Source organism: Rissa tridactyla, chromosome Z, assembly GCF_028500815.1.
Source record: "Rissa tridactyla isolate bRisTri1 chromosome Z, bRisTri1.patW.cur.20221130, whole genome shotgun sequence".
NCBI lineage: Eukaryota > Metazoa > Chordata > Aves > Charadriiformes > Laridae > Rissa > Rissa tridactyla.
This window is the reverse complement of record NC_071497.1, coordinates 75973388-75997372: the sequence shown is the minus strand read 5'-3', so window position 1 is coordinate 75997372 and position 23985 is coordinate 75973388. Positions and strand designations below refer to the sequence as shown.

The 23985-nt window shown below is 55.4% G+C and overlaps 1 protein-coding gene across 2 annotated transcripts; it reads left to right on the top strand.

Moving 5' to 3' along the window:
• LOC128902844 (receptor-type tyrosine-protein phosphatase kappa-like) lies at positions 1 to 23942 on the top strand. Of its 2 annotated transcripts, XM_054186480.1 has the most exons (29): positions 39 to 244; positions 8062 to 8289; positions 8742 to 8984; positions 9390 to 9629; positions 9764 to 10006; positions 10518 to 10808; positions 11059 to 11156; positions 11686 to 11878; positions 12121 to 12232; positions 12372 to 12618; positions 12896 to 12935; positions 13445 to 13550; positions 13733 to 13800; positions 14059 to 14201; positions 14335 to 14422; positions 15043 to 15113; positions 15528 to 15564; positions 16312 to 16409; positions 16599 to 16715; positions 17831 to 17988; positions 18068 to 18203; positions 19075 to 19224; positions 19388 to 19487; positions 20036 to 20115; positions 20575 to 20709; positions 21140 to 21265; positions 21864 to 22021; positions 22267 to 22402; positions 23009 to 23942. In XM_054186480.1, the coding sequence occupies exons 1-29, from the start codon at positions 142 to 144 to the stop codon at positions 23081 to 23083; spliced, it is 4020 nt and encodes a 1339-aa protein (XP_054042455.1). In that variant the 5' UTR covers positions 39 to 141; the 3' UTR covers positions 23084 to 23942. The 2 variants fall into 2 exon arrangements, with proteins under 2 accessions (XP_054042456.1, XP_054042455.1); XM_054186481.1 differs by lacking the exons at positions 20575 to 20709; positions 21140 to 21265; positions 21864 to 22021; positions 22267 to 22402; positions 23009 to 23942 and having other exon boundaries at positions 1 to 244; positions 19752 to 20055.
• Positions 23943 to 23985: the final 43 nt, after the last annotated feature.

Genomic DNA, 23985 nt, shown 5'->3' with positions numbered 1-23985 from the left:
AGGAAGCCTCTTACACCAGATGTGATTTCTCTGCACGGCTGTTTCCTTTCTGTGCTTGCACCTCTTGCAATCGGACGGGTGTGCTGTGAGGCAGCTGGCGGGGCCGAGACCTCCGTCCTGCCCTTGGGAGCATAAGCAAACATGGCCCTGCGATGGATATTTCTCACGCTCCTCACACCTCTGCTGGCGGCACAGGAGCAGGACAGGCCAGGTACCACCATCTCCAGAGCACGAAAGGAAACAGGTAAGAAGTGCTCGCTCCTCTCCTCCGCGAGAGAAGTTTTCGCTGCTCTCCTGCTGCAAGGTTGCTGTGAATCTTTACAGCGTGCAGGATCCATTGGCTCTATCAGAGAGGACTGGAGCTGATGTCCATACCCAAGACACTCGGGCATCAGTCGGCTTGTGGTGGGCTTCAGCTCTGTTTGGGGATGGAGGGCAGCAAACCTAGATATGCTGGGAAGGCCTCCCCAGGGGCCTTATCATTCCTCTGTGGAGTCAGCAGTGTCTCTGGGAGCAGCATGTGGCCATCTCTCTTTGCATGGTGTGTAGATGTCATGTCCTCCCTGCAGCGGAGATGGGTGCTGGTGCCCAGAAAAGACCTGAGGAACGATGAGCTGAGCCCCTGTGTGTCCAGGAGACCCGGTGGGGCAGGAGATGTAATGTGCAGGGATTGCTCTTCCTTGGTGCTGGAGGTACAGGACACCCCCAGAGCTTTGCTGGGCTCTTCCTACACAGGCTGCACACTTCCAACCCCGCAGAGTCAGTGGATATCTTCAGGCTCACATGTTATCTGACCTCCCAGAAGGCTGGTGAATCTGTCCAGTGTGGCAACATCTGGGGTTTGAGCTGTGGTCCAGGGGACATCACTACATTTCTCTGCATCTGTCTGAATTGGTGTATTTCTCTAAACTAACCTCGCTGGAGCTAGGTGATGAAAATCATTACACTAGCATCTAGTCGTGCTGTCCCAACTGGCTGTGGGGATGTGTTTTGGCTGACTTAGGCTAGAGAAACCATCTGATTAAGGACCCTAGCTATGATAGAGGCCAAGAAATGTGACCAAGACCTTTAGTTGATAATGTGAAGTAATGGCAGGGTCTGTACTGTGTGAAGCCTGGAGAAGAGAAGGCTTCAGGGAAACCTTATAGCAGCCTTCCAGTACCTAAAGGGGGCCTACAGGAAGGATGCGGAGAGACTCTTTGTCAGGAAGTGTAATGATAAGATGAGGGGTAATGGTTTCAAACTGAAAGAGGGTAGACTTAGATTGGATATCAGGAAGAAATTCTTTACTGTGAGGGTGGTGAGGCACTGGAACAGGTTGCCCAGGAAAGCTGTGGATGCCCCATCCCTGGAGGTGTTCAAGGCCAGGCTGGATGGGGCTTTGAGCAACTTGGTCTAGTGGGAGGTGTCCCTGTCCGTGGCAGGGGGGTGGAACTAGATGATCTTTAAGGTCCCTTCCAACCCGAACCATTCTATGATTCTGTATGGGCCATAGGAGCCCATTCCCAGGGGAAATACATCCCTGTGGTTGCAGGGAGCATGAGCACAGTGCACTGTCACTCAACAACCAAGAGGTAAACCTGTGACAGAGGTCATCCTCCTGCTCAGCGTGGCTTCCCCTTGCTCAGATCCCCCAGTAGAGCTGTCCTCCCAGGCCAGCATGTGAAAGCATGCCCGAGCATTGCATGACTCTCCAGCGTGTTTGCATGGCGCACACTAAGGCCAGGACCTGGCCATACCATATGCTGTGGGACGCAGTGGGGACCCAGTGCGCTCTGCCCATCTCGGTTGCCCAGCTGTGCCTGCAGGAGTCTGGGGCTGCCCGCAGCAGAGATGGAATTGCTGAGTGTGCACCTTGTTTTTTGTGAAAAGAGGAACCAAGACAAAAACATTCAGCAGCCGCACCCAGCAGTGCAGGCCCTGCCTGCATCCTCAGCACATGGGCTCACTCCATCCCGGGACCTGTGCTAAGGTCCCCACCTGATGGATCAGGGGCCTTCTTTCACTGAGGGACTGGACAATGGGGGTGGCCAGGATGGGGCGGGAAAGTCCATTCCATCCCCATTAGGGTGGAATGGGTCTCTGAGGGGCAGATGGTGGCAGTGGGGCAGGGTAAAGCTGTTGGGCAGAGATGAGGGACACGGGAACAGGACGTGACCCAAAGGTCCCCCTTCCCAAGGGTCCCTGAGCATCTCCCATCACCCTGGCAGATGTAGGGTACAATCCAGGAGGGGGAACAACCCAGTGGGGACAGTGGACAAGCTGCTCCCACTGCACTTTGCTGTCCCATTCCACGCACCCACAAAACTCCCTTCACACTTGGCGGGGGGGGACACCAGGGTACCAGGAAGTGTGGGGCTGTCCCCTTTTAGCGTGCCAAAATTGCTGGGCTAGCTTCCCCCACTCGCCCTCTCTCTCCCCCCAGGACTGAGCACTGGCAGGGCTGGTTCCTGAAAAGTCACAGGCATGGAAACAATTTTGGGGAAGGGCCGTGGGCCGTGCGGCCTGGCAATGGCCAAGGAAATGAGTCCAGATGGCAGAGCTGCGTCCCAGCGCTGGGCAGAAGGTGAGGGGACATGGTGGTGCCACTGGGAGCCTGGGGAAGAGCAGAGCAGCTGCAGGCAGAGGATGTGGTTGGCTTGTGTGGTACACTTGTGAGCCAGCGCAGCACTGCCGCGCTGCTCACCCCGTCACGCCGGCACCCTGCACCGAGCAGGATGCATTGTCTCATTGTCCTATTGTCACCTTATTGTCTTGCTGTGCTCTTTGCACTGGGTTTTTTTCTCCCCTGAGATCCCTCACCTGCATAAAAGCCTCATCTCCTTGCAGACCCCATGTGCCTGGGAGGCAGGAGGAGAAGCTTCTAGGGGATGCTATCCCCGCAGAGGCAAGGTCTGTGATTCAGGCTGGTCCTGGCCCCTTTCTCATCAGCCTCTCTTGATATTACGCAGTGATTCCGTAGCAGCTGACAATGAGCCTTAACTGGGAGTGCAGCTGCAACGCCCGGTGGGTCGGAGGGTGCCAGGTAAAATAAGGCCGCACTCAAACCAAAAGTTTTTGTGTCAGTGGGACTTGAATTCCAGACAGTGCCTAGAGTATATCTTGCGGGGAACACAAAGGCTAAGAGATGCTGCAGAGAAGTGCCTTGGGGCTGGACACCCCTGGTACGGTGAACTGTGTGCTCCGCCATGCTTCCGCTTCCCATTACCAGCGTAGGGATTCAGGAAACAAGTATTTCACCTCCTGTTCTTAAAACCGTGTCAGACACCCTTTTGCACGGCAGGGCAGTACAGGCTACAGCACTGCCATTTCCCTCCTCTTCCCGCGGTGCCTTGTTCAGGGACCTGCTTCGCTGCCTCCTTTCCCTGGCACCGCTCACAAAGCCGAGCAGCCCCGAGGTCTCTCTGCCCCTTCCCCAGCCTCGCACTGCCCATCACTCCTAACGACCTGCTCGGCAGCTTTGGTTGCTGGCCACGAGAGTCTTTAGGACCTGTGCATGTCTTCTCTGTGGTTTGCAATACCACTCTCCACTGGTGGAAACAGCAGCTGCTTTTCTTAGCTCCTCTCAGCAAGCACATGGCATCAAACGCAGCAAGACTCCAGCGCGCTTTGCTGTCACCTCTGTTGGCTGCTGAGCTGCCAGGGGAAAAGGCTTGAACTTTGCCTGCTGCTCCTTAGATTTTACCGTGTTTTTTATTCTTCAGGTTTGGCATAATACAATGTAAGAAAGTACAGCTTTTGTTGGTAAGGAAAGCGCTGAACCCGGGAGCCTGACCTGAATTACCAGCACAGCTATTTCTCCTTTCTCCTGATCCTCGCTGATATCTGCCTCTGGGGCATGCTGGGGCTTTGTTTTGCCTGCCAGACTCATAATTCCTTTGCAGCAGGGACAGGCAGTCCAGATACTTCTGTAAAATGAGTACTATATTCACGGGTACTAAACAAGATTAGCAAGGAGGGTATTAATTTAGTAGCATCAGATGAAGAAAAACATAATGGTTAATTTCTGACTGTATGAGGCAAACAGACTAACATTTTGTTGTCACTTCTGCCTGGGCATTCAGCATTCTCTCTTTGGCAGTGAGCACACACTGTACGTTACAAGAGGTGCCTGTTTGGTCACGTCTGCACCATATTTTCCATGCAGAAATTGCACTTGCCTCATCCTCTTTCCTATAGTTGGGGGCGGAGGGCCTGTGGGCGGCTGTCTGCGTACCACAGCACAGGGTGAAAAACAGTGTTTGATGACTGTTTCTTTATTCTCCCGGATGCTGTTAGTCCCTACGAGGCTAGAAGATGAGTGTTTCTTTCACCTTGCTCTCTGAGCACCCTCCCTTCTCCAGCAGTGCCCTGTTCCCCCACGCACAGGCACGTGCTTTGGTCTCCTTTGCACAAGTCGTGAGCTCCAGCCTGGTGGAGATCCGATACCCTCTGACTCACTTGTGCCACACAGCTTCCCATGGTCAACAGCAAAACACAGAAACAGCCACCCTGGGTTAGAGCAAGGAGCTCCAAGAAGCTCTTTTCCCATTGCAAATGTTACAGAGTGATTGGGGAAGGAGTGTAAGAAAGAGGACCAGGACAGATGTGTGTCTCCCCACCAGCCTGTGCATCTCGACTGCACCCAGCAGTTATGGATTGGTTTCTCTCAGTGAGTCCCAAGTGGTAATCACACACGTGCTAGGTTTGGGCTTATTAGAGAAGTGGGACTGAATTGGATTGTACTCAGTGATGTTCTTGAGACAAAAACAGGTATGGACTGAAAGTATTTTCTGTGGGGAAGCAGAGGCTTCTAGGCTTTTCCCTCAAGCAGCCATCCGAAATGCCACCAGGAAGGGCTGTCAGCCCTCTGCCCTGTGGGCTCTGCCCGCCTTTTCTGATCCCCCCCATCCAGCGCTTGGGCTGTGTGTGGAGTGGTCCCTGCCCAGCCTGGGTCTGGATGCTGTATCAGCCCCCGTCTACCCCACGTGGGAGCATGACAGGGCCACATCTGGCAGGCCAAAGCGCAAAGGGGAGCCTACGGGGAAGAAAAAAGGGGGCCCAATGACCACCCCTACCTCTCAGAGGGCTCGGAAAGGAAAGGAAAGGAAAGGAAAGGAAAGGAAAGGAAAGGAAAGGAAAGGAAAGGAAAGGAAAGGAAAGGAAAGGAAAGGAAAGGAAAGGAAAGGAAAGGAAAGGAAAGGAAAGGAAAGGGAAGGACAAGTGGCAGAGGTCAGTCATCCGGCTGGTGCTGGCAAGGGGGTCTGTGAGCACAGCCAGGTAGAAGGAGGGAGCAAGATGGTTTGCCGGCGGGGCTGCTCACCGGTGTAGTCCTTGTGCCCAAAGGGCAGCCGTGACCTGCTCTTTGCAGAAGCACATTTCAGTCATCTGCCCTTGCCTGGTGCTGCACTGGAAACCGCTCTGAATCATATCTCTCATCACCCCCCCAGCAGACACCAACGGGAGGACCGAGGAAGCCCTGGAGCAAAACTGTGCCTCTTCGAGGGCCTTTTCACCTGGAAAAAAAGGGAAAAGATGCTGATGTCTCTGGAAAAGGATTAGGGCTGATAAACACCCAGGTTTAAGAGAACTGATTCACGACGAAGATGGCCAGCCTAGTCAGAAATGTGTGGCTGTTGTGCCAGCTCAGTCCAAGGGGTCCCTTTACACCCGCTTCCAGCCTGGCAGCCTTACACAGCACCTATTTACTTGCACTTTAGTGAACCACCCATAACTAAGGGAACAGCTGAATCAATCCCAAGTGCCTTCAACAATAATTAGTATAACACTGAATATGCCTAATTCCAGCACACAGAAGCTTCACCTTTTAGTAAAAAACATCATAAGCTTTAAACAAAGGCTAATTCTTTGTACGACAGTAAGTCTGCACTGTATTACACGTCTAAAGCAGCAACCATGAGATGTAGCCCTTTTAAATGCAGCATTACTCCTCGTCTCTGTGAGGAAGCACCACACAAGACCAGAAACCTCTTGAGAGGTTCCTTCATGGCTGTGTCAGCTGCAAATGCTTTGCTACACGAAGGGCACTGGCCGTTTTGGTGAGCTGGGAGCAAGGCAGTGCTCCGGCGTACCTCTGCAACCACCCCTGCCAGCGGAGCACCGGTGTTTGTAGGAAGTCACTGTCCCAGATATCTCTCAAAATCTGCACCTGTGTCAGCAGGTTGCACGCGAAGCATAATTTCTGTTTCCTTCCTCGTTTCCTGCCCAGCAGGTTGCCATGTCCTGTGCTGCCAGTGGGTTTTGTGTCACTGTGGGGACAGTAACAGCTACCTGGAGGGATGGAAGGAAGCACTTATAAAAGGAAAAGCAACGAGCCGCCTTTGCACTGAAAGTCCAGATTGGGGCAACCTGGGAAAGGCCAGCCGTGTCCGTGGGCACTTGCAGCCTCCTTGGCTCCTGGGGCTGTCTGTGCTGGAGGGGTTTCCTTCCCTCAAACCGCTTCTTGCTTGAGGTCGGGCCCAGCAAACCTCTTTTGAAGCAACAATTATTCACATTGGTGCTGGAATGGATGCCCATCGATGAATAAACTTTGTACAGGAATGATGTGGGTCCCTGAGATGCAAAATGAAACATCAGAAGTGCCTTCACAAGTATCTCTCACCTGCCTGAGAGAACTGCTGCTCGATTTGCCAGTCTGGTGGGATTTTGTTCAAGTTATTTGGCAGGGGCTTTATTCTGGCTGAGGTGGTGCAGCTATTGTGGTCTGCTGGCCTGCTGCACAGTGAGTGCAGAGCAATCGTGGTTCCATGGTGAGTCCTAACGCCATTTGGGTGTGTTGGGAGGCAGTGTAAACTCACTGGTGCCTGCCTGGCAGCACCCTGGTAACTTTGGTCAACGTTTGGGTACTTACAGATTAATTTGTTCAATGAGGAGAGCTCCTGGAGGGGTACATTACTTTTTACATGAAAATTGATATCTGGTCAGAAGGTAGAGACCCAAATTGGTGCCATGTAGAGAAACAATAGCACTCCTGTCTAGAAAGTAATGGAGGATGAATATGAAGATTTAATTCCATCAGTTGCCTTACCTACATACTGCAAAATGCAACTAAACACGCAGCTGTTTAAATATGTACCTGCAGCCGCTGTCGAGTCCTTTCTGCCAACCTAAATGTGGGGGTGTTGCCCGTCCTGGGTGAGGATGGGAGGGATACAGCACAGGAGGTACCCAGTCCTAGGAGCAACCAAGTATTTTGGGCAAGGGACGGAGAGGAGAAAATAACAAGTGTAACCTGCAGAGCAAAAGAAAATTGGCAACTTGAGTGGGCTTTTTGCTGCAAATAAGAGTGCATGTGGGTGTGAGCAGGTGGTGCCCAGCAGGATGACAGGACACAGGTGAGTGGAGCCAGCACGGATTCACAGGGGCTGGTGCAGTCCTACAGCCACCATCTTTAGGGGAAAGAGCGAAGGAGAGACCAGCACCCACCAGGCTGCCGTATCCTGCCAGCTGGGATGCATTTCCAGCGGGACCCAGACCTTGTGGAATGCCACCTGCAAGAATAAACACAGCCCCGTATCACCCTGGCCCTGGGGTCCCGAGGTGGCGGCAGACCCTCTGTGACATTGTCATGCCTCAGCCCACCTGGGTGATAGTCCAGGAACAGGGTATCTGGATGTCTTGGCTTTCCCCCCTGTCCTGGCAGTGTCAGGGCACCTTTTATCTCAGCATCTTGCTACGGGCAGCTGCCAGGGTTCTGTGCTTCTGGGGACGGGTTCAAAGGCGATGGCGCTGGGGACTACTGTAAGCCCAGTGCCTTCAAACAGTGCCTGGGCATATGGATGAGGTGGTGACAGTGGAAGGACCTCTGTGTGAAGACTGGGGAGGATACCAGCCCCGGTCAGACTTACCCAAATGGATCCTCAGTGGGGAAGCCTACACGTCTGATGGGGTTGCTCTCAGGGTGGCCTGCTGCTACCCTTAACTCTGCTCTAGGCTGTAAGACAGGGGTTTGGCATTGAATGTGATAACCAAAGGAACCGGACAGTGTCAAAATCAGGGCAACAGAACCCACAGCAGGCCTCTTCCCATCCTGCTTACACCTGCTTCTTCTCCTCTGTGCAGAGAGATGCCAGCAGCCCCAGTGGGACCCAAAGCTCCACTTTGTCCCAAAGCAGAAGTTTTATGGGCTTAATGAAGAGGTGACACTGAACTGCGCCTTGAGGGTCTCTTTTCCCCTTGCTGTGATCAGATGTGCAAAAGAGATATCTCCAGGTTGGAAGAATGCTTGGGAGGTGAAGGACATTCAAGGAGCATGGCATCGGGTGGCAGAGAACCTGACCTGCCCCACGGGTAAGTGGAGGAGCAGTAGGTCTCCCCTGCTACAGGTGCTTCTCCCCAAGGAGGGACTACTGACATCCCACCATATCCGTGAGACACTTTGTCCACAGCTCAGAGATGGTCCCCAATTGGGAGCAGTGTCCAAGATGGCGAGGGACAGAAGCCTTCAGTGTGGGACAAGTTTTGTCAGTGTTCCTCCATTTCCTCCCTGTCAGTTCCTGAGTTGCAGGCCATGGGGAAGTTAGAGGAAGCCAGATACTGCCCCTCAGTTCACCTCTCTCCCAGAGTACTCTATCAATCACCACCTTGTCCAGGCACACGCTCCTTTCCTGCACTTGGGGGCCCTTGGGTTTCTTCGTGGTGTTGAATGCTGATACCACTGTCAGTCACGGTAAGGCTTCAGCCCTCTCCTGCCTGAGCATCCCCTGTCCCTGAGAAGGACTCTCACTTTTTTGCCCTGACAGGAAATTGCTCAAAGCCCCAGTGGGATGAAAGATTAAGTTTTGAAAAAAGCAGAAAAAATCACAAACTGCATGAAGAATTCAAGCTGACCTGCCCTGGAGACCTTGAGCCATCCATCCCCAAGGTCAAATGTGCATGGAAATTTCTGAAAATGGATTCTGGAGAACCAGTCTATGGAGAGGCCTGGTGGGGCAGGAACAGCACAGGTCCTTGGATGTACATTAAGACAGCCGTAGAGTGTGTTGGTAAGTGAAGCAGCAGCAGCTCTCCCATGTCCCTTCTCTACCTTCACCCTTGACAGCTGGTTGTGATGTTGCCCAGCTGAGCAGCAGGTATGCCACAGTCCCTCCTTGATGCTGCGTTGCCTGTCCAAAGTGTTGAAGAGGACAGCCCAGGCAGCAGATGAGACAAGGTAGTGCCAGCTGGGCCAGCTTGTCAACTCCTGCAGTGGTTCCTGAGCAGTACAGAAGGAGAGTCCCTTCCCAACAAGTCTTGCTGAGGGGTCACGTACTGACAGATGGGCATGTCACCTTCCTTCTCCCTTCAGCGGCTGGAGAGATTGCTGGGGATTGCTGATATCCCATGACGTACTCCTGCCCCACCTCCTTGAAACTTTCCACCCCAACTAACCCCCATTTTCACCACTGCAGAAACATGCCAAAGACCAGAGTGGGACTCAAGGCTTCAGCTAATACCAAACAAGACTAATTACAAGAAGAATGAAGAAGTGGTGCTGAGATGCCCTGTTGGTTTCCAGCCATCCTTCACCAAAATCAAATGTCTGATCAAGGTCTGGCCCAACAGCTACAGCATGTCTGCACACAGATTTTGGAGTGAAAGGGACAGCATAGGTGACTGGATCGACATTCAGTCCAAGGTGGAGTGCATTGGTAAGGGAGGCATCAGGAGGTCTCCTGACCACCCAACTCTGCCCCAAACTGAATGATTTCTGATATCCCATCACCCACCCCTGACCCAGTTTGTCACCTCCTACCTCAACAACATTCACTTTCTCCTCTGCCAGAAACATGCCAAAGGCTCCAGTGGGACCCAAGGCTCCAGCTGTTGCCAGAAAAAGAGAGTTACAAGAAGAACGAAGAAGTGACACTGAGCTGCCCTGATGGCTTCCAGCCATCCTTCACCCATGTCAAATGTGCAGGAAAAGTCCAGATCACCAGTCACGAGCAACCTTTCTACATAGACTCGTGGTCGAGAAAGGACAGCAGCGGTGACTGGATCAGCATTCAGTCCAACGTGGAGTGCATCAGTAAGGGAGGCATCAGGAGCAGGATGCTACTTTGAAGGGGCGGGATGCTGGGAATGTGTTTGTGTGACAATCAGCATGGGAAGGTCATGGTTTTCCCTTGGGGCCAGTGCCATGAGGTTTGATGACCTGGAAGCAGCTCCTGCAAGGCCAGGATAAAATATGTCCTGTTGTGCACTCCCATGGCACCAAAGGAAGACTCAAGCATATAACTCAGAGGGTGTGAGGGCAGAAGGACCACTTTGTTGGTCCTTGGAGCTGTGATGTAGCCCAGCCAGGGACATACTGTACTGCACTCCCCTCTATTCCCCAAAAGGTCATGTCCAGCTTCTGAACATACCATTACCCCAAATTCCTCCTGATCCCCTACCAGAGAGCTGGAGTCAGCAGTTTCAGCCTCTCGCTTTCCCTCCCCCTGAGCTGGGTGGGGAGCAGGGCTGTCTGACGGCAGCACCCGCATGAGGCTGGCAGGGGAAGGGAAGGAAGTAACTCTCTTGCAATGTTTCTTTCCCAGATGTCCTCCAGGTTGTCTCTGAATCCTTGGAGATTTCCAGCACCAGCATCAAACTGAACTGGACCTGCAGGCTCCCTGATGCCTGCCAGCACATGCGGGCCAGGTGCCGCCTGGCTGCGCCTTCGTCTCCTCCCTGTGAGGCTGAGGAGGTGGAGGGAGAGGAGATGCTCCACGGCCAGGAGGGAACACTCACCTGTGCCCCTCTGCAGCCCTTCACCGAATACAGTGTCACCATCTCCCTGCCCCCCAGCATGATTCTTTTCTCATGGTTGGTCACGACAGAGGAAACAGGTATGTGTCCTCCTAAATGAAATGTAAAGGTGCCCTTTGCCCTTTGATCATCTGCTCCTTGCAGTGATTTTTCTGGGATCAGGACTCCTTCGATATTATGGGACACTGGGGAAGGGGCTGTGCAGGGCCCTGGGGCACAGCAGATCCCCTCCTCGCTCTTTCCCTGGGCCAGGAGCTGCCTGCACCCTGCTCTGGGCTCAAGTGCTCCTCGCTGGCCACATGTGTGACCCCATCCTCATTGTGCTTCCAGTGCCGGACAAACCAGAGAAGCTTTGGCTGGATCCCAACACAGAGTCCCTCTTATGGGAGCCACTGCCCTCCTGCAAAGGGGAGATCATCGGATACCAGGTACCAGAGGACCACAGATTCCCCACGGTCTCCCTCACCTTGACAGGCTCCTCTGTGCCTGGAACTCTATGCAGGCGGGCGAGGAGAGTGGATAAGAGCAAGCCATGATGACTTGTGTGAGAAAAGAGCAGTTCAGGGCACCTCTTATGAGGGATATCACCACAGCATCTGCGGTGTTGCAATACCATTCCAGTGACCTGGCCTTGGGCTCGTCACGTGTATACGTATGTCTCCAAAGGAACGGCCTCCCTCTTGCCCTTAGCCCTTCACAGAGGCTTGGTCCTTTGCTCACAGAGGCAGCCACTCTGACATCTAGAGTGTTGCCTCCAAATTCCTCCTCTCCTCCTCTTGTCTGCTTTGAGGTCCACGCGTGGGGCCAAGGCTCCTGCTGGTTCCTCTCCAGGAGCTTCCCACTCCTGGGGCCGTCAGAGGGAAGAGGCGGGCGCTTTGCTGTGTGTCGGGGCGCTGCGGGCAGTCCCCGGAGGGCAGGTGGGAGCTGCTGCCCTCCAGCTCTGTCTCCTCTCCCCAGCTGAACATCACGACCAGGAGCGCGCAGGATGGCGGTTTCCTGGAGATGGAGCGGCTGCGGCTGAGCAGCTCCGTCACTGAGCACCCGCTGCCTCAGCACAGCCCCGGCAACAGCTACGTGGTGGCGATCCAGGGAGTCACGGCCGTCGGAGCCGGGGCTGCGTCGCTGTGGGAGTTTCAGACCAACAGCCCAGGTAGGGCTCGCTGTGTCCCGTCGCTGCGGGGTGGCTGGGGCTTACGCCCCAGCTGAGGCAGCTCCCTGTCCCCAGCCCCGTGGCCTCCTGGCCGGCGTGGAGGAGGCTGGGCGCAGAGGAGCTGTGCTCTGCAGCCTGCACTGCCTGGGGCTGCCCCTGCTCCCCACACAGCCCCTGCCGTGCTGCCCGCTTGGTGCTCATCCCTCTTCCCCTCTGGAATCTCCCTGCATCTTCCCCTCCAGACACTCCGCACCCTCTCAACACCAGCTGCCGCAGCATCCATGTTATCTCCCCATCCCACGGGACAGCTGTGATCCCACTCCACCCCATCGCCCGTCCCCCCGAGGCGACGAGGTGAGTGCAGCCCCCGGCAGCTCTGCTGTCCGCACCCCCGGGATGAGTTTCCCGCAAGGCAGCGCTTGCCCACAGCCCCCTCTGTCCCGCTCTCCCCCATCCCCGTCTCCCCCGTCCCTCTCACCGCCCTGCCTTGCAGGGAGCACCAGCTCATCGTGGCCGTGGCCCACAACGGCACGGCGCTGGAAGGTGCCTGCCTGGGGGAGCCGCAGCCCTTCAACGCCAGCCAGCAGCCCGCCACCTACGTGGCCGCCGTGCTCAACCTCACCGGCCCCATGGACTTTGTGCTGGGCACCGGGACCCACGGGCAGGGCTACCACAACGCTGCCCTTCAGCCGGGCTGGGACTACATGGTCCTTCTGCGCCACGTCCACCGCTCACAGCAGGTACCCGGCATGGGGGGCTGCTGCTCCCCGGGGACGCTGCCAGCCAGGGCCGGGACCCTCGGTGGGGTCTGGGCTGGCCACCGATGGTGAGCGGCAGTGCCACATGGGCTCTGCTCCCGGTCTCTGTGGTGACAGCCCCGGCACCTTGGCAGGACAGTGTCCCCAGGTCCTTGGCCACAGCTGGGGCATTCGGTGGCTGTGGGTGGGAAGCCTTTGCCGGCAGAGCGGGCAGTGGGGCAGGAGTGGCCTGAGCTCTCCGTCCGGTCTCCTCCAACAGGCAGAGAAGTTCACGTGCATCTGCTACAGCTTCTCTGTTGGTAAGTGGGCTCCTCACTCCCTGTGCCCAAGGGTTTCTCCCACATGTTCCCTTTTCCCAGCCTGGCCGGTTCCCCTGGAGAGGACCTGGCTGAGTGGGGTCTCATTGTCCTATTTCCATCAGTGTGGAAGTTCTCGCGATCTTGAGGCTATCCATGGTGGATGGGTTTTGGGCAACCTCAGGCTACCTGGGCAGGTGTGGCACTGATGGCAGCTGGACACCATGCACCATCCCTGCCATGATCGCGCGTTGCACCTCAGCCTTGGGTCTCCCCCAGTGCTTGTGCAATCCCAGAAATGCAATCACCTCAACCAGGCTGGAGGCAGTCAGGGACAGAGGGACCATGCTGAAGCGAGCACCTACTCCTTCTGCACTGGCTTAGCTATTCTCCAATGATAAGTCTGTGGTGGGAGATGCGGGAAGCTGCTTTTCACTCCATGCCCCTGTGGGATCTCCTGATGCCTGGTTCAGGCTATGTGGGAGCCTGAGTCTGGGCTGTGCTGGTTGCAGGGCAGGAGCCAGGGTCTCTGCCGGGCAGGATGCCCCTGGTTATGGCAGTAGCGCTCGTCATTGCACTCCTGGCACTGGGGATTTTGCTGCTCTTCATTCTCTTCAGGTTTGTATGTGCCTCACCTCTCCTGCTCTCTGTGAGGCACCCAGCATCTTGCACTGGCAGGGTTTGTCCAAGCGGACCCTGAGAGACAAAGCAAGGTGGGAGGCAGGGCTGTTCCACGGGCAACAGCCTCTCCTCTGTCTCTCTCTTCTGCTGCTCTATGGGCCTGACTTGCTGTTTTGCAGGCGAAAGTACAATGGTTCAAAATCCTCGGAGAACAACAGCACTATCCCCCTGCGAAGATGTCGAGGAGGTGCAGTATGAGCAGAGGCCTTGAGTGCCTTGTTTGGACAGGCTGCCTGTTGGAAACACAAGCAGCGTGCTTACAGGGACCAGAGCTGGTTGGCATGGGGAAAGGGACACCTCCCAGGAGAAAGGGATCTGCATGGGGAGGGACAATGTAGGGTTTGGTGGGGTCCTGACCACTGTAATGCCAGCTCAGTCCCAGCTGCAGAGCTCCGGGGCCAGCCATCAGGTGCATGTTAAACTCCTGGACTCATGGTCTCCGTAGGTGTGTCCAAGCTGAACACAGAGATCCCAGTGGAGGAACTGCTGGAGGCTCTGAAGAGGTTTAAGAGGGCAGAAATAGATGCAGAGCAGACAGAGGATGAATCAGTCGACAAGCATGGTGCTGGGCGCCTGAGAGAGTATCAGGTCTGGTTTAGCTGTGCTTTCCCGCCTGGCTGCACTGTCCTTCCAGCCCTCTCCCCTTGGGTGTGTGATGCAGCTGGCCTTGGCCAGCCCCAGAACACATGCCTATGCAGAGTCTTGTCTTCTTCCTCTGCAGCAACTGTCCTCCGCTTTGCTGCATCCCTGTGATGCCGGGAGGGAGCTGTGTAATCAGAGTAAGAACCGCTACAACGGCATCATCCCATGTAAGCAGAGCTCTCCAGGGGTTGGCACAGGCACTTGGGGGTGGCTGGGTGGTGCAGGGTGTTGGGGTGGTGTAGGTGCCCCTCCAGCTATCCAGCAAGGCTGAACTCCTCATCTCATCCTCTGTGGTCACTGAAACCCAGAGGGATCTTCCAAAATAGTCATTTTGGCCCTACTGGTTTATGTCCAGTAGGAGAACCCTGGTTCTGCTCCTCAAATCTTCCTGCAAGCTTGATCATTTGTCATTGTATTCCTGTTCCTGCTGTTAGTCGTTGCTGAACACTGCTGTGTCCCATCCAGAGGTGACTATTTGTGGGAAAGTGGAGGGAGTGACCAAATTTCTATGAAAACTTAAACCTCCTCTGGGGCCCTCATGGTGTGGACATTTGGCCATTGCATTAACAGCCTTCCTCAAAAGCACATTGCATTTTCTGCTGGGCCATGTCACGTTTTGTCTCATTAACTGTTCTTTACCTCTGAGCACGTCCTGTGGCCTGAAGTGCCTCTGAGGAGGGAGCAAACGGTCTCGGACTTTCCGAAATTGCATCTCCCTCCTTAAACAGTCATGTCGTTGATGCCCCAAAAAGGCAGTCCACCGACTCCCACCCTCCTTCTCTTTCAGATGATCACTGCCGTGTGGTGCTGCAGCCCTCTGGCACGGGGAATGGCTACATCAATGCCAGCTACGTGGATGTAGGTAGCGAGGGATGCAGGGCCAAGGTGCCAGGGCAGGGCAGGAGAGGTGCCTGGCTGTGCTGGGTGAGGGCAGTCCTGCTTACGCGGGCGGCCCCGAGGTCTGGCACTTGCCGCCCTCAAGTGCTGGCAGATCTTGGGATATCGCTTTCCTTGTGTCCTGTCTGAGACACCCGGAGTACTGTGGGTTTGCGTGCAGTTCTCATCTCTAACAAAAAGGGACCTGCGTGACGGGATAGGAGCCGAGATGCAGCCCCTGGGTACCCACTCCCCGTGCTGGCCAGGCGTGGTGCTGTGGGACACACTGTGCAGGGGGCTCTGGGCTCGGGTGCCTGTGGGGATGGGTCCTTTATTTCATTCCCTGTTAAATGTTTAACCCGTGTGATCAGACCTGTTTGAACCTCTCCCCCACAGAGCTACCGGAGTCCATGTTTCTTCATCGCAGCTCAAGGTGAGTGTTCCCAGCCTTCATGCTCTGGAGATGCCTGTTTCTGCCCTGAGCACTTTGGGGAGCGGGGAACTGGGACAGCAGCCGAGGACCTGTTAATGGCTCCATCCAAGGCCCTGTGTGGTTACAGCTGCAGCAGGGTATGGAGAAGGCGTCAATGGCAGTTTGGCAGCAGCTAGCTAGAGCTGGTCCCTGCACTGGCCAGGCTGCAGACATGGTCCTCCCACCACAAGCCTGTTTTTTATCCTTTGACTGCTGGCAGACAGGGACAAACCTAAGAATGCCTGACACGTCTGCACTCAGTGCACTCGGAGACAGGCTCTTTCCAATGGTGCAAAGCCGGAATGGGTTAGTCTGCTCTGTGCAGCATGTGGTGAGGAGGTCTCAGGCTCCTTGCAAAGCTGCAGGAATGTTCTTCAGGAAACAGGATCCTAAATGTGGGAGCAACTCATGGTCATCTTGAGGGTCTTGATGGGGAAGCTCCTGAAGTAGCAGTGAATTCCTGATGCCCCCGTGCAGGGCTCACCTGCCTTCCCTCTTCCTTGTCCCAGTTTCTAACATGGGTGATGAAGCCAAGATGCCCAGCACACCCTGCCAGGTGCTGCTGTGCCAAGGCTGTGCAGTGTTAGTCCCTGGGCAGAGGGAAGCCCAGGGCTGCTCTGTAGCCTGGGAATGCCTGTACTGTGCCTGGGAGCAGTTATAGCCCCATGGCTTGGACGCTGGCACAGGGCTCTCCTCTTCCTCTCCAAGGTCCCTTGCCTGAGACAGTGGTGGATTTCTGGCAGATGGTCTGGCAAGAGAAGATCTCAGTCATTGTGATGCTGACGGGCTTAGTGGAACAGAACAAGGTAGAGAGACCATCTCAGCCTGCGCTCAGCTTGGGGCTCCACAGAGCCCAGGCTTCCTTGCCCGCTTTGCTTTGCTTTGCTCTCAGTGCAGCTGTCAATGAGAGCAGAGAGCAGCTCCACACCACTGCCAGCTTGCAACGCTTCCCTCAGGAGTTTGCTCGTGCCTAGTGGTCTCATTGCTGTTGACAGACAAAGTGCGAGCAGTACTGGCCAGAGCAGGAGCAGGTCTATGGGGATTTCACTGTGACACTCAACAACACCAGGACCACCACGGGCCTTGTCACACGCATCTTCTGCCTGCATAAGGTAAGCCTGGAGTGTAGCTGAGATGGGGATGCAGGATGATTTTGGGTTTTAGCAGCTGGTGGGAGCTGTTGGACAAGAGACTCTGTGGGGAGCCCTGCCTGGTCTCCAGCACTGGCAGGTTCAGCATTGCTATCACTGGATGCCATGCCAGGGCATCGTCCCCAGGTTTCTGTGCCAGGCAAAGACAATTGGTGAGCTCCAGTGGTCACCCCAGCTGAGTCTGCACTGGTGATGCACAAGGGCAGATCGTGCATCCTTGAAGGCTTGGATGAGGGGATCTCAAAGGGTGTAAAAGCAGTTAAAGGGTCTAAAACGACACCTCTGTACATCCAGGATGACAGGACAGGTGCCTGCCTGTCACCTGGGCCAATCTGCAGAGGGTCCACATTGAAGCTCCATGGTCACTTACAGCTCCTAAACCTGAACAGATTGATCATTGTTTAAGATAAGTTACATAATGACATTTCTCAAAACGGGTAATTCTGCCGAAATTATACCTAAGATAATAAGCAGGAACTGAAGGAGCTGCAAGGAGGGGGAAACAAGTACCATATAAAGAAATTGCAGTTATGCATATTCTTGTCTTTTCTTGTCGTGCCCAGAGCAAACTGTAGCTGAAAGTCAATCTGATGGTGGGACGTAGCAGTTCATTAATTCAGGCCAAGTGAATGGATGTTTAGGGAAAGATACATGACGGTCTGTAAACAAAAGTGATTACGTTCACATCAGTGCAGTACCAGCCTTAGGAAACACTTTATTTGGGGAAGCCAGGGCTTTTTGATGACTACGGAAACACTCTACGCTGTGATATTATTATTATTTTCTTCCTCTGGGGCACGAGCTGCATTTACTGCTCTGAATTCAGTGTTCGCAGCATGGGGAAGCAGAAAACAAAGTGAACGGTGTGGCAGTGAGCTGGCTGAACTTGCCCTTTGCTGTCTGATGAGCTATAGTGGAGCAGTCGTTGTGGTGGGGGTGGTGGGGGGAACACTGTGCTGGTGCCCCCCTGAAGTGATTTTACCTACTGCTCCCAAGTTGTTGGCATGCAATTACATCACGCAAATTTCCAGGTTGGTTGCCGCTCCCTGCTCCCAGCCACGTCTCCTTCTTTGTAGGCAGGCTGTGCTCTCCCAAGAGTGGTGGAGCAGTTTCACTACCTGCTGTGGCCAGACCACGGGGTGCCCAGAAACCCTTCACAGCTCCTCTGCTTAGTGGAGGTGGTGAACAAGAGAGGGTTGGAAGCACCTGCCGGACCTGTGCTGGTGCACTGCAGGTACTGATCTGGGAGCGCTTGGGTGCTGGGCCAAGGCTGGCTGGGGCAGTGCAGACACCCCAATTTTCTGTGTCTGCAGCGCAGGGATCGGGCGGACAGGTACCTTCATCGCCCTGGACTTCCTCCTGAAGATGGGGAAAGTGGAGGGGAAGGTGGATGTGTTTCACTGCGTGCAGAGGCTGCGGGAGCAGCGGGTCAGCATGGTGCAGACCAAGGTGAGGAGAGTTACCTGCTCCCTGCACACTGTCGGGCTGCAGATCTGCTTCCCACCCTTCCCAGGGATGTGGCATGCAAAGCCACACTGGGCATGGTCTAGCCACGGGGAGTGGAGCTGCCAGGTGGTGGAGACTGCAGGATCTTGTTTTCAATGCCATGTCCAAACCCAGATGGGATCCATTTCCCCTGAGACCCTCTGAGGTGCCAGCAGCATTCATACACACCAGTCACCCTGGCAAAGAAAGCCTGTCTTGTAGGCATGGAGCATGAACCAGAGTCCACATGTCCTTCAGCCTTTCAGGATGTCTGCCCTGAGGACATCTGGGCAGCAGTGTCCTGGCCGAGGGACTACATCCCCATGGTCTGCTCAGAGCTGGGACCCTTTGTAGGAAACTAGATTGGACAGGACCATCCAGCTGCTTGTAGGAGGACTAACTAGTTCACTGATTTTCTGGGTTTCCTTCCCCAGAGCTGGGGTCTGGTCTGAGAGGGAGCATTAAACCACAGGAAGATGGTCTTGCCTGGGTTGTTGCAGTTGCTGGCTGTTTCTGAGAGCAGGGCTGCCTGCACTGAGAGGTGTCTGTCTTCAGGGCCCCACAGCAGGAAAGTGAAGGATGGACCTGGCTCATTCCTGACACAGGTTGATGACAATGAGCTAGTGGTCTGGAGTCCCAGAACTGGATGAGGAGTCAGGTGCGAGGCTGGATGAGGCTTTGAGCAGCCTGGTCCAGTGGGAGGTGTCCCTGCCCAGGGCAGGGGGGTTGGAACTAGATGAGCTTTAAGGTCCCTTCCAACCCAAACCATTCTGTAATTCTGTGACTCCTCATGGAGCTGCTCCAGTCTGTGCAGCTGACCCATGTCCTCATGCAGGAGCAGTACATCTTCTTGTACGAGGTGCTGCTCGAAGGCTTGCTCTGCGGCAGCACCGGGATCCCAGTGGAGAGCATCGCCAACCATGTCCGCTGCCTTCGAGAAGCTGAGACCTCAAGGCACAACAACGTCCTTGAGAAGGAGTTCAAGGTACCACCAGGATCTGGTTCTGTGGGGGCTGGTATGTGGTGCCTTCCCGTACTGCTCCCTCCTTCCTAGCTATGGGTTGGAGATGGGGGAGCATTTCTCTGGGGCGGCTGAAGAAGGGGAGGGGCTGGCAGGCAGGACTTGCTTGGTTGAATCATCCCTACAGACCCTGCAGAAGTATTCCGAGTTGTTCCAGCTTCTGCCATGCAGAGAAGCGGAGAAACCCAGCAATCAGCCCAAGAACCGCAAGCCAGGGATCCTTCCAGGTACCTCTGGCAGGGCTGGGTAGCCACTTGCTCTGCGACCCAGCGCCTGAGAGCAGTGTGGGGGGATGATGCTGCCCTGCTGCTTCCCTCCCCAGCACCATGCCGCTGGCAGGTTCTGCCCAGGGTCTAACCCTCATTTTCTGATTGGCAAAAAACATAGGTTAGACTGGTCCTTCCATGGAAACAAGACCCCATCCCTGCTTCCTTCTGGGCTTGCTGGAAGCACGTGTTCATGGGGTACACCTGCGATAAATATGTCTCCAGGTCTAATGTTTCCCAGTGGAGGAGCCCGGATGAGGCATCAAGGAGCCCTGAGGAGGGTGGACCTGCTGTACCTCTGCCTCTGTCCATGGGGTTTTGGACATCCCGTGTCAGGCAGCCCTGAACTGCCATGGCCATGGGGCTGGTGGAGCCTGTTCACCTGAGCGTCTCCAGCACTTGCCGCAGGGAGCCACACTGATGGCCGCACTGCTTGCAGGGAAAGCCCCATGACTCTGTGCACGGAGAGGATGGCTCATCCTTTCTCTCTCTGCCTCTTGCCTCCGCAGCTGATTCCTACCGGCCCATCCTGATGTCCTCACTGAATGCAGACGGCTCGCCAGGTTACATCAACGCCGTTTTTGCCAATGTAAGGCTCCAACCCCAGCGTGGGGTGGGAGCTGCTGAGAGCAGTGGAGACTCTCCTGGGGCACCATAGCTCAAGGCAGGGCTAGACCATGCCACGCTGGTCTGAGGTGTCCTAGCCCCGCGGGCTTCTTCATAGTGACTAATTCCCAGCAGCTGGGGCCCTGCTGCCAGGAGATGGCCCCCGTGATCAGCATAAGCCCTGCCTGCACACCAGGCTGCCGCACGGAGGCTGGCATTTGCCTGCTGGGAGCAGAGGCCGGGTGTGATGAGCTGGGGGAGCAGCAGGGTACAAGCCTGCTCTGAGCAGGGCTGGGGTGTCCTGTGTCCCCTCGGGCTCTGCTCCAGGCCTGCAGAGCCCTGGCTGCAGGGAGGCAGGGAGCCCTTCCCGCTGTCGGAGGGGCTCTCTGGGGGTGGATTGTGTGACCTCTTCCCCCATCGCTCCGGTTGGCGTGTTTTGCAGACATACACCGAGGAGGACAGGCTCATCATCACCCAGCTGCCTTTCCTCGCCACGCTGGTGGATTTCTGGGCTCTGGTCTGGGATTACTCCTGCACGTCGGTGGTTGTGCTGAATCAGCTCGAGGAGCTGGACAAGGTCAGCAGCCCACACTCATCCCTCTTCTCTCCAAGCTCCCCCCACGGCTCTTTCTGCCCTTGCCCGCACACAGCTGTTCTCACGAGAGCCTGGCTTGCCGCAGCAGCCTGCTGCAAGCTTGTGGGCTCCACCTGGGAGAGCCCTGAGGACAGTCCCAGCACCGTGGCACTACAGCGGTGGGATGTCCCCAGTCTCACAGCACGGGAGCATCCCTCAGGTTTTGCTTACCCCTGCCCAGGTGTGCTCTCTGCAGGAGTGTTATTTTTCTGGCTGCAGCACCATTGGGTTGGTCCCCAGCAAATGGGGAAGGAAGAGTAACCACATGCACACTGTGGCTTATGGACTGGTGTCATCACACTCACGCAAAGTGCTGAGCTCTGCCACATGTAGGCTGGGGCTGTGTGTGATCACCCATGTGTGTGTCCCCCAGACATACGTGGAGTTCTGGCCCACCCAGGGCGAAGCTGCCTACGGCCGTTTCCATGTCCACCTGATCTCAGAGGATCCCGGAGATGACTTCACAGCCTGGACACTTGCCCTCACCAACACGCAGCAGGTGGGCTCCTTGCACAGTGAGACAGAAGTCCTTTGAGATCAGCCTTTGGAAGAGCTGGGAGGACCAGATGGGCTCCAGCACCAACAGGCTTTGATTTGGGGTCAAAGTCACAGCTCGGGATGGCAGAGGCCACAACGGTCAGAGGGATCTGATGGGGTCCTGGAAGGGCACTGGCCAGAGCAGGGCTTTTTGCCTTCAGAGAAAGGTTAGTCCCAAGAGGGTGAGGCTGCAGGTAGAGATAAAAGGCGGAGATACATTTGTGTGCCTTTCTAACTTGGAGGACAGCAGCCATGGATAGAGTTTGTGCATCTCAGTGGTGGTCCGTGGATGAGGACAGCTGTCACAGGTAGCTGGGCACTGGACTGGCATCAGTCTGAGCTGCACCTGGTGCTCAGCTCTTATTTTGTGCTCTGTCTGTTTGCCAGTCTCCGAGCATGGAGAAGGGCAGAATCTGGGACCGGGCCATCCCACTGTGGAGCTGCTCCCTTGATCCAGTATGCATGGCTGAGCTAGGAATGACACACGTTGTTCCTCCCTTCCCTCTGTGAAAACAATGAGTTTCTTCTCTGCCCAGCCAACCGTCTTTCTTCCTCACTAGCCCAAGAAGTCTGCACTGGAAGTCCGGTTCTGGCAACTGAACAACTGGCCCATTCAGCAGCGTCTTCCCCCGCACCCTGCCACCATCATCAGCCTCCTAGGGAAGGTAGAGACACACCATAGGCAAAGCCAAGACGGACACATCCTTGTCACCTGCTGGTGAGTGACGTCTCTTGGAGAAGCAGCCGTGGCACAGAGCTGGCTCAGATGTAGCTGCATCAGTGAGCTTGGGTCACAGCTCCGTCTTAGGTGGACACAGGGACATGAATTCAGCTGTGTTCAGGGAGGAAGGCTTCCCTGTGGAGGCTGGCTGGGTGCAGGATCTGTGGACAAGACCATCCTGAGAGCTCAGCACTGCCAAGTGAACCTAGAGCAGGTGACTCTCCCCTTGCTCTCCTCCACAGGGATGGTGCTAGCCGGAGCGGAATCTTCTGTGCTGCAAGTTTCCTGTGTGAGCAGATCCAAAGCGAGGGGCTGGTGGATGTATCCCAGGCTGTGAGGACGCTGAAGAGGCGGCGTAGACAGCTGATTAAAGATGTGGTAGGTGCTGACTTCACACGCAGACAGGATGCCAACAGCAGAGCAGAAGCCATAGCCTGGACTGTCCCAGCAGGTGCCCTAGCACCTCTGTGCTCAGATCATCCTGGGGCCAGCAGGGTCTGAAGAAACCTCTGAAAACCCTGTTTTCTGCCGCTGGGACATACCCACTCACTCAGGGGCAGGTTCTGCCGAAGCATGCTGCGGGATGAGTTGCCCCTTTCTGGTCCACCCGGCCCGCTCAGTGGAGTGGGTCAACTGGTGGGTGCTCAGATGCCTGTCCTGCACATACCTCACCACCTGGTCTGGGTGCTAGAGGCCATCATAAGGCGAGCTCCCCAGCTGGGAGTGACTTGCAGCCACTTCTTGCTATGGATGCCAGCTCTCTTCCAGACACCAGATGGCTCCAGCATTGGGCTCCAGCTCTTAGCTACTGGAGCACATGCCCATTATTTCTCAGTAGGGGGAAGGTGGGCTCCCCCCTATAGGGTGAAGGAGAGTGGGCTGTACCTGCACCTGGCTTGCTCAGGAAGCTGTTGGCAACCAAGACTGTCCTTCCACTGCAGGTGTTGCTGTACCAGGTTCTCACGTACACCTTTCTGTCCACAGGAGCAGTATGGGCTCTGCTATGAACTAGCCCTCAGTTACTTGAATTCATTTGAAACCTATGGGAACTTCAAGTAGAGGCATGGCCACAGCCCATCTCTGGCCAAGACTTTGACTCTCTTGACAGCGCTCCATCAGTAACAGTGGAAACCAGAGGAAATGAGAGGGGTGTGAACAACTCCAAGATGCTTAACTCCCCTGAAAAGCCACCCCAAGGGACCCCTGTGCCTGGAGATCACCGGCTGGACAGTCTTCAAATTGTGGTCAGGCTTTGAGGCAGGAAATTGACCCTGTGCCCAGAGTTTGCGCAGGAACTTACCTGCAATTACAGCCCGAGTATGCAGACCAGAGCAGAGGTACCAAGATTTGACCTGTCTGGGACAGGGTTGAAGAGAACTAGCTGTCCCATCCAGGCTCCCTTGTCCCTTCAGTCAGCCTCAGGGAAAGTGGAGTATCTCCACCAACACCCAAACTGTGTTTTGTCAGGGGTGCACCAAACCACTGTAAGATCCATGGGGCTTAGGAGCACAGGCTATCTGTCCTACTTTGGGAGAGGCATGAAGCCCAAGGCCCACAAGAGCCAAGGCAGGTACAATCCACAATCCCGTAGTGCTAGCCTGGTCCTTCCCACCCCACACAATCCCTTCCTGGAGTTCCATCTGCCTGATGCTGATCCAGGTGCCACAGCCCTGCTAGCTCCAGAGAGGCTTCCTCAGCAGCCTGCCTGACGCCACCATGGCAATCCCTGGTTGTGGTGGCTCAACTCAGATACCCTAGATGTTGTTCCAGCAGGCTACTGCACAGAAGAGGCTCCTGCACCATGGAGACTGGTTCTGCCTTTGCTGCTCAAGGGCAAGGGGCCTCAGAGCAGGACTGACCCCATGGCTCTGTTCTGTGTCTCACCAATAAAGACTCCGTGCTGTCCATGGTGGTGGTGAACTCTTTACTTTTCTTCCAGGTTTGACCTGGCACAGGGGCTC

Excerpts from the sequence above, each read along its gene's own strand:
- LOC128902844 (XM_054186480.1), top strand. The coding sequence starts at position 142 with ATGGCCCTGCGATGGATATTTCTCACGCTCCTCACACCTCTGCTGGCG. Across the intron at positions 12,936-13,444 it reads CTGCTACAGCTTCTCTGTTG|GGCAGGAGCCAGGGTCTCTG; the intron begins GTAAGTGGGCTC and ends TGCTGGTTGCAG. Across the intron at positions 22,403-23,008 it reads GACAGCTGATTAAAGATGTG|GAGCAGTATGGGCTCTGCTA; the intron begins GTAGGTGCTGAC and ends TTCTGTCCACAG.